Source organism: Solanum verrucosum, unplaced genomic scaffold, assembly GCF_900185275.1.
Source record: "Solanum verrucosum unplaced genomic scaffold, falcon-dt-bn FXZP01000277.1, whole genome shotgun sequence".
Taxonomy (NCBI): Eukaryota; Viridiplantae; Streptophyta; class Magnoliopsida; order Solanales; family Solanaceae; genus Solanum; species Solanum verrucosum.
Window position 1 is genome coordinate 3044055 of NW_026019945.1, and position 12604 is coordinate 3056658.

Here is a 12604-nt window from a genome sequence, read left to right on the forward strand (position 1 = left end):
TTCCGTTCCTCAACAAAGTGTTCACTACTTTTTCGCGAGTTCCATTCGATCTGATATATATTGGATGAATAGAAATCATGCAAGCTAGCCTTTGAAAATGGAACTATGAAAACATAAATCTCCAACAATAGTTCTCACAAGATAAAACTATTACCATCTCAATACAACAAGAAAAAGAAGACTAGTTGACACTAATCATAAGTCAGAACACGCAGAAAGTAGGTAAGAGCAGCATATTGTGACTCAATTGGCTCTACTTTTTGACAATTGATCAACTCCCAACCTGCTTTTATTATGTTAATGTTACACAATACATGGAAGATGTTTATAGAATAACACATTCCATCTTTAGATCTCCGAAAATGATTTGACTGTCCTGAACCCGTGATTATCTGGAAGAGGTCCGTTTCCAGGTCTGATGGAGATTATCACATCCAAACCTGAAGGAGGAGAAAGGGCAACAATGTTAGTGAAGCATATGCACATCTTTTTGGTGAAGTATAGCCTTTAGTATAAGAAACATCACACAGGCTCCAGCCGCACAAATTTGTCTAGATGAGCTCCTAATTGTTGGGATTGAGAGGAGGAATCACACCAAAATGGAAGTTCTAACATCCTAAATAGGCAACTTGGCCAAGCTACTTTTTTTTTAATAACCGAGAAATCCCCCAAGGCATTGGCACATGGTTTGGAACTCGGAGTCCGTGGATAATGCACATGTCCCTCTTTCTTTCTCCACTTAAATACCAACCTACTTTTTCAGCTAGTATTTGGTTTCAATTGAAGAGTGAGAAAGCTAACAAATATCAAATATAGAGTTGTTTTCATATAAAATGAGCATGACATTACCTGCTGCCTTTGCAGCTGTGGCTTCTTGATAGACATCTGTCACAAACAAAATCTCTGATGGATTATCTACTCCCAACGACGCTGTAATTTCTGCATAACTTTTTGTTTCTCTCTTGTTGCTACAACAGGAGAAGACAGATGAATTACTTCAAATGACAAAAAGGACCAAAATAAGAAAACCCACTGAAAGGTAGAAATTTACCCCACTGTTGTATCGAAAAACCCATAGAGAAATTTTCTCAGGTCTCCGTGTTTTGTGTGACCAAACAAAAGCCTCTGTGCCAATCTGCTGCCGCTTGAGTATATGTACACCTGAGAGAAAAAAACTAGTTAATCTGACTAGAAGATGGAGCTTATAGACTTCAGCATTACCTCTTTCTGATAATGAAGAAGAAAAAGAAAGCATTTAAACCACACAGGACGCTGGAGTATTTCAAGAAGAAATAGAGCTATTGTTTCGATGATCATAATTGTTTTCATTTGCAACAAAATTTGGATACAACTAGTGAACTCTCGCTTACTAAAACGAGGAATGCAGTGTACGGAAAAAAGGGACAGATGAAACCTTGATGCCTAAAGCGGTCCATTTCTCAAGAGCTGCAGGTACATCATCAAAAACAAGTCCCTCTAACTCATTGTTCTGGAACCCAGTTTGCCAAATATGTCCCTGAGTATTAGAATATGAAGTAAAGAACGAACTGTAAGCAACTATTAGATGAAACTGTATAACATTTATATCTATTTGAGGGGCCTAGGTGGAATTTCACCACCACTGTCCTCACCTGTAACTCTTTCAAGGCAGTAATCTTGCGGTCAGCTTTAATCATTGCCTCAACATTAGCAACCAAAGCTGCAATTACCTCCATTTTCCCAGCATCATCAGCTGGGATACACACAGCACCAGCAACACCATTTTCCAGGTCTTGTTGCACCTGAAAGAACATCACAAAGGAGGTAAGATTAAAAAATAAAAAAAACAGCACAACGGATCTGTACTGTTTTATACTTTTAAAATTTGAAAGCAGACAGTTTTATGTGAAAAACACCAAATGATGACTTAGTAAGGAGAAATTACTAGAGCATCTTGTGTGCTAATGGACTCAATGTATGACCACACATCTACACTGCGACCCTGTAATGAACACCCTCAAATTGGATCAGGATTAGCTTCCGCTTTTCCAAACTCATGCCAGACACCCACCTACAAAACCCCCCTCCCCCCTCCCCCCTCCCCCCTCCCCCCGCGCCTTTCTTCTCAGCAATCAACAAACAAAATGACCCCTATCTGATATATTTGCCATTTCTTAATGTCCTTTCAAGCATCACTTTACACTTTACACTGGTTTCAGAGAAAGACAAAGCATAGTAAACATAGCTCCAGCAATCAAATTCTGAATAGAAGTATGTATGATTGCGTGCAAAGGTCAAAGACACAATATGCTAATTAGTGTTTATGAAAAGAACTTTTATCTTGCTATCAGAAAATTCAAATAGGTGGTGCTGATGTAAATTGTAACGGGTGTTTAATGTTATCTAACACGAAATTCATGAGACCACATGAGCAACTGATCCAATAGGAAAAGAAAAGCACATATAAAAGTAGGCAATTTGGTAATTGAAACAGAAAATATTCCTATAAAAAATCAGCATCACGGCATTACCAAGAAGAAATGTAGTGATAGTCTTTTTTCTTTAACTCATGAATTACGATGCATTAAATGCCAAATGTGGACACTTCTAATCCATCCATTAACACGCCAAGGAAAACAAGACAAAATGACTAAATTGTGGATAACACTTCTGTGGGCCATTTGGCAGAACTTATTCAGCAGCTCCAAGGAGGTTGGATGTCATTCCTAGCCTGGCACAACCTTAGCAATCCAGATTTGGATTTCTCATAAACTTTTCAGGTTTGTTACAGTTACACCCAAAAATTCTGTTAAACCTTCCTAATGTTCTCCAAAATAGACATCACCATTACGACATAATAACATCTCACCAAAAAATTTTCCAAGAAAAATGCTCAACTCTTTTGAAAACCTTTTTCACAAAGCTATTTTCTCTGTAAGTTTACTTACTTGAGCACGTAATAACTTAATATCCTGTTGAGTTTCTGCTGAATCATATGTTGCATCCAAATGTCTCCCAACATTATTACGTGCATAAGGGAATAGAACATCAGAAACAAATGATATTGGGGTAGTGGTTCCTTCGATATCCAAAACGATGCACCGCTGCAAGAAAGTATAAAAATCACAATGCAGACAACAATAAGAACTCAATGGAAACACCTACGGCACATAAACGTAAATCTTTAGATTTCAAGAAAGTAAGAGAATAGTCTAAACTGTTGAGGTGCTTACCCTTGATGACTTTATGCTGCCATTTGGAGCAAGTGCAGATATTTTTGCATTCTGAATGGGACCATGAGCTGGTGTTGTCCAGTCAATTCCTAATTGATGAAGTTTAATTGCAGCATCAAAGAGGTAGTGGTAGCACTCAGACTGGAAGATAGTATGTCAGTTAGAAGAGTGCCAAATGAACATACATCTCAGATACATTAAACTAATTGATCTGAAGACTGTTTCCATATGTACATTCTTAAGTAGACTACAAGATGTACATAGAAACTCCTTCAGAGGTCATCCTTAACTTACTAACACAAGTTAAGTTAATCTTATTAGTTCTAAAATCTGCTACCTAACCATATCAAACCCTCCCCTCCCCTCCTGATATAATTCATGACACAAACCTGTGTTTTAGCGCTGATCCAAGAATCTCCCCATACATATATACCATGGTTGCGGACCAGCACAGCTGTTGTTTTTGGGTAAGCTTTGATCTGTTCAACATGGAAAAAAGTTCAATACTTTCATAGAGATGTGTCACTCAAAGGATAGAATCATCAGGTTTTGGTGATCAGAGCCACAAGACATTGAATTTGCAAGTGGAAACTGTTAGCACAATGTTTGGTGATCATAGTCAAACAAAAACAGGAATGGAGTTGATGTACTTACAGAAGTTCCAGTAAAAGCATCTAAAAACTAAGTTAAAGCAGCACTAAAAAACTAAACAAGCGCAGATGCACAATGGAAGGGTGTGACTTTTAGAAGAGGGAGACACATACAGCTTCAGCAAGAGATTCTGTGAGTTCTCTCTCATATGCAGTGTTCTCTATGATAGGAACCACAAGTTCGTCATAGTAACCATGCCCTTGAATTCCTTTTATCATTTCCATATGAGTGATCTGTCAATCAAAGCAACAAAGAATAGTGAATAAGATGAAAAATAACAACAGAGTTCAGTAATTTACAATGAGGAATTAAATCTTTAAATTATTATCAATTGAGCTAGGGGAATTACATGGAGGATATAGAGACAAAAGCAACTCTATACATTGGTAAAAAGAAAGTTCAAATGAAAATTTTATCAAGAGATCAATCAATTATGCCTCAATTCCAAACTAGTTGTGTCAGCTACATGAAGTAACTACATAAATAAATATATAAAGAAAGTCTTGCCTATACAGTGGCAGGCAAAGGGAAGATGCATTAGGATTACACTTCTTATAATGTAAGGAAAAGCAAAGTATCTCTAGTTGAAAGAAAATCCATACTCTCAAATAAAAAGCCAAAATATCAGTAGTCAACATTATACGCACTGAATTGAATGTCTGGAGCTCAGCATTACCGAGTCTCTGTTTTCTTGATGACTCAAAAAGATATTATCGGAATCACATCAAGATGGTGTTAACTTCACAAAAGTTTGTAGCATGTTTACCCGAAATTCTTTTGCTAGTGGATTGAGCATCGTTACAAGACAGGATTCCATTCCATGACTGTGGATAACAGCGCCAGCATTACGCATCTGATATGCCTGAGGAAAAAAGAAAAAAGGAAGAAACTTACAATCTGCGGAGTAAATAGTCCATCAAAACGAAAAAGAGAATTCATTTATAGATCAACTATTATGAGATCACACTCTCCATTCCAAAGAAGTCATGCTTTATCTTAGAAACTGCAGGCTACAACACTAATAATCCTGGGTCCTGGCTGTTACTAGATTATTTAGAGAGACAAAGCAAATTTAAAAGCTGGCAGCAGAGAAATAATAACATAATACCGAGGAGAACCCACGAGAAATGAAATATGCTAAGTTTGTTGAGCTAGACAAAAACAAAGAAAGGACTACAGATAACATAACGATTACACTGAGAAAGAACAATCTACAATACAACAACATCCCAGTGTAATCTAATCCCACAAGTGGGGTCTGGGGAGAGTACTCAACCATACCCCTACCTTGGAAGGTAGTAGCACTGTTTCCGATATTTCAAAATACACATGACTGCAAAACAATTATTCCCTGATAAAAATAACATTTTTTCCTGTTCAACTATGAACTTTAGACAGCTGAGAATAAACGCCAACTTCAATTATCTTCTGAATTTTAACCAAAAACAGCAATTCAACTTCCACTATACCTTAGTTCCACAACTTTTCAATAGGTAAAACTTAAATTTACAAAACTACAACAACTAGTATTTCATCAAAGATCATAGAAACCTTTATACCTTCATAAAAAGAGGAGCACAATCAGAACACTTAGGAGGTTTATGAGGGGTAGGTTTAGCCACCGGCGCAGATAAAATAGACCCATCTGATGCCATAATATACATATCCTCGTCCACCATCCTTTCCTTTTGCACCCCTAACAAAAAACCCATCAACAAAAAACTCAAACAAACAAAACCCAAAAATAAAAAAGTTGGGTAAGATCGTAAATGGGTTCTTCTCACCAGAAGGAGACATAACGATAAGTTGTTCGGATTTAGGAACGGATTCATCATGTACTTTAATGGTGATGCTTCCGCCGGTGCCGGAAACCCATCCCTGATTGTAGAAATGACGGCAGAGCTCAGCGATTAAGGACTTGGTCTCTTTGACCTTGTCACCTTCCAAATATGCTTGACTGGTAGTCGCCATTTTCAGAGCTCCGTTTGCAGTCAATTGGGCTGCTGATGCCACAGCCATATTTGCTTTATTATGAAGAGAGAAGGAAAAGATTCTTTTTCGGGATTTTGAGATTAATTCGTTTCGCCAACAAAACAAAAAATAATTCGAATTTTCAATAGTCAAAATACTCCACTTAATTAAATTTATTTTAAAAAGAGTATCATCTCAAAATAAATAATCACATACTTAATATATATTATTAAAAAAAATTACTTTTTGAAGTTAGAGTTAAGATAGAAGTTATATTTGAGCATAACTTTTACAAATAATATTTAGTCGTTTAAATGTACTTTTCCTTTAAAAAAATATGAAATTTGATTTAAACATGAAATATATTTTAAATAGGGTTAATTTTATAAGAATAGAAAACATAGGGTAAATTTGAAAGAAGTGAAAATAAAGTTTTGGGTGTTTTTCAAGTTTCAAATATAGCGATCAAACGCTCATTATCAAATAAAGTGAAGAAAAAAATAAAAAATTATTATGCCCGAACGAGTCTTAAATTATTGAAGATGTACATATATATCATACTAGTTTAGTTCAATATGGAATAAGTTGGAATATCGCATTAAGTTTGAGATTATGGGTGCGTAATTGGGTAGCTGATTGGAGTTAAAATAACTATACGTACGTATTATTTTATTTATGTATTAATCAGGTAAAATTTAGTTATTCAAATATTAATTCTTCAATCTTCTATTCTGCATTAAACAACTATACGAGTTTTAAATTGCAAATTAAATATCATATTATTAAGTGTGTCGAATTTTATACCTAACATAAACAACCTACTATTAAATAAGTAAAACATAATATTATTACTATTTATGCAAGATTTAACAATGAATAAATTAGCTCCTAATCATCTATAACGACCCCTAAATTCAATAATTTGGAGCTGAGAAGTATTTTTTTTCTTCTTATTGATTTCACAAAATGATACTAGGAAAAAGGATCTGACGTGATATCTATGTTTCACGTGTGGAAATAATAATTATCGGATTGATTTAGAAAATGGGTAATGCTAAATGACCAGAAAATTTGGCAAGAATTTTGTCAGAAATTTAAAAAATCTATAATATCTTTTTTATTTTAAAATAAACTGATCTTTTTTTCATCTTTTAATTAAAAGACATTAAAGTTAAAATGGTGAAAATATTCAAAAAGATAAAATAACATAGTGTGAAATATGTTATTTTACTATTCTAGCCAAATTCTGACAAAATTTTCTGGCCATTTAGCATTATGTTATTTTATCATTTTGTAAAATCAGGATGGAGACTGATTCTGTGTAATCAAAATTACTAAAACTAGAATGCAATAATGGTAGGTGGTTATTGTATTATGGTCAATGAATGTGGTGCAGTCGAAGAATTTCTTTTTTTTCTTTAGCCTATTTTAAGTGACATACACTAAATTAGTTGAATTTTAATGTAAGTATCAAATATCAAAAATAAAAAATACGTAAAGATAAGATAAGGATGTTACTAGGTTAGGTGAGTATATATACTTTTTTTTTTTAAAAAAAAGGCACATCATTTATGGGCCTATATGCATCAGCTCATCCAAATTGCGTGCACTTCCTACAAACGTTTTTCACGGCGTGGGTCATGTGGCACAGGACTTGTGACATTGTCAGCTAGACGCGACATTCAACCAAGTGCATCATTTTATTATATGTAATATTAGTGTTGTGGATTCACGTACCCTATATTTAGGCTATAAATTTACCTTTAGGGTCGTTCAAAATCAAATCGAAATCGATAATTCGAATAGAAAAAAAGTTATTAATTTATCAATGATGGGTTATTGATTTAGTGGTTTTGACTTTTGATGACGGTTTTGATTTTCTTTTTGTTATTGGATTATCGGTTCTTAACGGTTTGAGGTTTTTTTTAAATGGGTTAACCGATAACCCAATAGTAAATTAAATAATTATATTTATACCATTTTGTATATAAAGTCTTTGACTTAGAGTTGGATTTCCTACTTTTATTTCTGGTTGTCTCAAACTCTTAGTTATTCTACAATGTAAAAGTGTTTGCTTTTGAGCAAGGTGTAACTTGTAAACTCATGTGCATGGTTTATTTGGTTTGTTACCTTGTTTCTAAGTGATTTTCAATGATTTTTTTTGTGTCAAATCTTAACGGTTAAACCAATAACAATTAATAACCGATAAGGCATTATCTTAATGGTTCTATAATGGTTTAGCATCTCTACAAACTAATAATCAATAAGTCAAACCGATAAACTTCAAAATCGAACCAAATCGACCAATACGCAATCCTATTTGCCCTGCAAGGGCGGAATTAGACTTGTTACATTAGGGGCGTGGACCTACGTAGGATCAACTGGGTTCATATGAATCCATTTCATTGTAAAATAACATTATATATAATGAATTTTTGAAATTATATAGGTATATATTAAATTTTGACTCCATTTATACAAGTGCAACACTAGCCTAGGGGTTCAAATTTTTCCAAAACACCTGAATTTGAATCTGGTTATCAACATTTAAGCCTCAATTCATTTTTGAATATTTAAAAGTCTAATTTATTTTTTATATCTTGAACATACTTAGTGAAAATTCTGGATCTGCCATTGTGATATTGTCTCGGAGCTAGAGGGCAACATTTGCACCATTTTATTATATATCATATTGGTGTTGTGGATTCCATTTTACGTATCAATTTGTTTGTTTGTCTGATTTTAATTTGATATAGAGTTTTAAAAAGTGAAGAATTTTTTTTCATCTTATGATCTTAAACTAAAGATATTTAGAATATACCAAAATGTCAATCAAACGAATGTTATATGAAAAGTTAGAATTAAAGAATTGTTAAAAAAAAAAGACATTCTTTTTTCAAACATATTAAAAAAAGAAAGTACGACAAACAAATTAAAACATATGAATATTACATATCAAATTAAAAAATGAAGAAGAAATATACGGAGAATCTGTAAATATATTATTTCACCAATTTACAAATTCTTCACCATCAATGAATCATCTTCAAATGATGGCACAAAAGTACACAATGTAAACATCATGAAAGGAAGTTAAAATAATATATGGAATGGACAAACAAAAGCTTCTTAATTAGCAAATTTATATCCATTCCATGTTTATGTTAGTATATATATATTATGTATGTATATATATATATATAGTCGCAATTAAATGACGAAATGTTCACCGAGTATTTATTAGTTTATATATTTTTTATCTTTTTGCGATGATCGCAAAAAATCGTTTTTATTCCTTGGTTGCCTGGTACATTCATAATGTACCATGCAACCGGAATAAAACATAACGTTTTTAACGACGTTGGCATCTGGTGATTTTGCTGCAGCCGCGTCTATAAGGCCGAATCTTCTGCATGCGGGTGCACTGGTAGTAAGATGCGCCACGTCGGTCACAGGGGATGGCGTTCTTCGACATCGCCCTGTAACTGATGTGGTCCCGACTATTGAGGGCCCTACGGGCTGACTCTGTCGGCATCATCATTTCTTCATCATCAAACAATGTGTCCCCGATACGACCTGCAGTCATCAATTCATCAAGGCCACCACCAGAACTGTGGCCGAGTGTATTGACTGCAGGGTCGTTGAAGTAGGAGGAGGAGGACGAGGACTCTGCAACCATGGCGAATGCCAGGGTGGCAAGGAGCATGAAAACAAAGATTGGTCGAGTGGCCATCTTGAGGAATTGATGTGAGTAATGCGACTCTTGTTGTTTGTTTGTTTAATTTTATATTTTTGTGAGATTTTTTTTTTGTTGTTTTTGCCCTTCCTTTAGAATGAAAACATGAGGGGAAAAGGAGGTTAAAAGGATGGGTGAAATGTGAAAGTGAAATGAAGAAGAAATAAGGTAAAGCTTATTGTGGAGACATGAGAAATGGTTTGTGGTGGAGATATTTTAGGTTAAAAACTTGTGGTTTGTGGCATTTGAATTTTTTGTGACAAAGAGTAATTCACGTATTTACGTACATAATAAGAAGTTATGGTGCATATATGCATGGTTTCTCAATATGCAATTTGTTTAATTATTGTATTTTTGTGCAATGATAATTTATTTTAATTATTACTCCTTCCGTCTCATATTAGATGTACACTATCTATTTTACACGATAGTTAAGAAATCATTAATAGTTTGATCAATTTTACTATTTTGTTTTTTTTTTCATATTAATTAGCCTCTTGAAAAAAGAAATAAACTTCCAAAGGTCATATTAATTGTAGGAGTAAAATGAGAAAAATTAATTAATTCTACCCTGATTTAATAAGTGATCAGGTAATATGGGACAAATAATGTTCATCATGGGACGGAGGAAGTAGTGATGGAGCACCGTAGCTTTTACTAGTGTATTTGTCAAGCCCGTCTTTTTAAATTATTATTTTTTTGAGTCAAGGAATTATCGGATATAACATTTCTATCTCACGAGTCATAAAAGTAAGATCTACGTATACCTTGTTTTTCTCACACCATATTTATAAAATTACACTGAATATATTGTTCTTGTTTCTCTTTTTCATTTTTCCTTTTTCTTGGTTGACATCCAATGTTGTATTATTTTTTGCATGTGGAATTATTGATGTAAATTTGGAATGTAACTAACTAATATTTCCTTTTTTACTTGTTTGTCAGACTGTGAAATTAGGAAAACCATGCCAAAGTCTAATATCCCCCATACTTGTCCGACAAGAACAATTAATAAGAATTGGTTCAATATACTAATGATTTATAATAATTTGAATAGGAGAAAAAAGAACTAAAAAAGTGTGAAAATAAATCTTAGATTTATTTTTTTTTACCTCAGAAGTCGCAACTAGTCCAAATGAAAAAATAAGAAGAAGAGGATGGCATGATATTTATTGGGCCATATTAGATCATACTTAGGTTAGCCCATTATACTTGACCCACACACGAAGAAGGAAAGCGCACACGGCATAATACATAAACGTGTTTTTTTTAACTTTGCCTTAATTATTATTTATGTCTTTGAATTTTGGGTCTGCACTAATAGACACTTAAATTTGTATAAAATTAAATAAATAGACATAAATGTCCTGCATAGCATCTTACATTACAATTTATGTTCTACGTGTACATGACGTCCTATGTATATTGTCACGTAGAATGTATGTATCTACTTGTTTAATATTATACCAGATTTAGTGTCTACTTATGTATACTCAAAGTTGAAGGGCATAGATGTTAGCTAAAGTGAAGTTAAATGATATATTTATGTATTATGATTTTGCACAAATATCCTTATTTGGGATGATTAATTTTTCCTCTTAAAATTTAATAATTTTTAATTCTGTGATAATCATAATATAACAATGACTTAAATGTCATAACATATTTCCTACATAACTTATGTTGAACGAGATAAGAGCTTAATTTCAGAACCCACAAATTACGCCATAAGAGGCATATCTTGATTCCTACGTAACTTATGTATAAGAATATGATTTTCTTGATATACTAAGAGTGACAAATAAAAATAAAGTATTTTTAGTATATTGAATAAGTAAAAGCAAACATAACTACGAAAAATTAGTTTCTTAATGAAAATGTCAAATCAGGCCGACTAAAATGAATGAAGCTACTAAATCATTGAACGTAGCTTTAGAGCATTGCTCTCAATCAATGTTTTGGGATTTGCTAATTTTCCCTCCTTTAATTGAACGTAGTTTTAAAGGTAATTAATCACGATCAATATTTAGGGATGTACAACTTTGCACACCTTTTTAGTTTCCCGATCATGGTAATTCACTAATTAAGCCTTGTTTATGTCTTTTTGACAGATCTAAGTACGAAATACTCCAAGTAATATGTTTCAAGTTTTTTGCGTTAATTTCTTAAATATCATAAGCTATATCAATATTTTTACACTACCACCGTAGTTCAATAATAACAAGTTAGTCGAATAAATCCAATCAAGTAACTTTCGATGTGATATAACTATACATTGTATATAAACATTTCTTCATAAATTAAACATTATTTTTGTTAAGTTAACACTTATTTTGAAACGAGGGAATAAAAACTTTTAGTGTAATATGGGGATAAAAAAGTGATGATTTTTTTTTATCAAAAAAATTAATTTTATATAATTTTCAACATTTGAACAATTTACTCCATAACAAGTGTGACTATATTGAATACGTAGCTATTTAATTAAAGGTAAGTTAATAAAATTCGGATTCAACTCTTGTCCAGTGGATGTAACATCCAGTTGGTCCAGTGCCCCTTTCATCTGCTGCCATCTGTCACATAATGATCTAAGGGTCAATAATTATTCAACCTAAACAACCTCTTAAACCATGCTTAAGCCACCGTATCTTTTTAATATCTTTTTTTTCCATATTAACGACATGTATTTGCTCAATCACTGCTCCGTTTTCTTTATCCGGCGACAAAAATTAATGGTATATTGAATTTTTCGGACTTTTTTTTAACGTTTTTTTTTTTTCAAAAATCAATTAATTTACATCACAAATCCAATTTCTTTCAAATTAAAAACTCAATTATTTTCATATTAATTGTTTTCCCACCAGTTATTTATTTTTTTGGAACAATCTAGTGGCAGTTTATCGTCGTCATATTGACAATTGATAATTTAATTGAGGTTTGATTATTGTTCTTTGAGGCAATAACAGAGAGTTCTTTTGGTGTATTTGGCTTGAAGTTTTTATTTACAATCTACAATTTAATGCAAGTTTGTTGT

The 12604-nt window shown here is 33.0% G+C and overlaps 2 protein-coding genes across 2 annotated transcripts; both read right to left on the reverse strand.

The window, feature by feature from the left end:
• Positions 1–90: 90 nt before the first annotated feature.
• On the reverse strand, positions 91–5894 carry LOC125839240 (probable bifunctional methylthioribulose-1-phosphate dehydratase/enolase-phosphatase E1 1). Its single transcript, XM_049518213.1, has 12 exons — positions 5648–5894; positions 5423–5559; positions 4630–4725; positions 3977–4096; positions 3602–3691; positions 3213–3353; positions 2928–3083; positions 1632–1781; positions 1415–1516; positions 1052–1161; positions 850–968; positions 91–440 (listed from the first exon to the last, which is right to left on the reverse strand). Exons 1-12 carry the CDS (start codon positions 5880–5882, stop codon positions 349–351), a joined length of 1548 nt encoding a protein of 515 aa, XP_049374170.1. The 5' UTR covers positions 5883–5894; the 3' UTR covers positions 91–348.
• Positions 5895–9186: 3292 nt separating this feature from the next.
• Positions 9187–9567, reverse strand: LOC125807894 (rapid alkalinization factor-like). Its single transcript, XM_049487646.1, has one exon. It carries the CDS (start codon positions 9565–9567, stop codon positions 9187–9189), a length of 381 nt encoding a protein of 126 aa, XP_049343603.1.
• Between the last annotated feature and the right edge of the window lie 3037 nt (positions 9568–12604).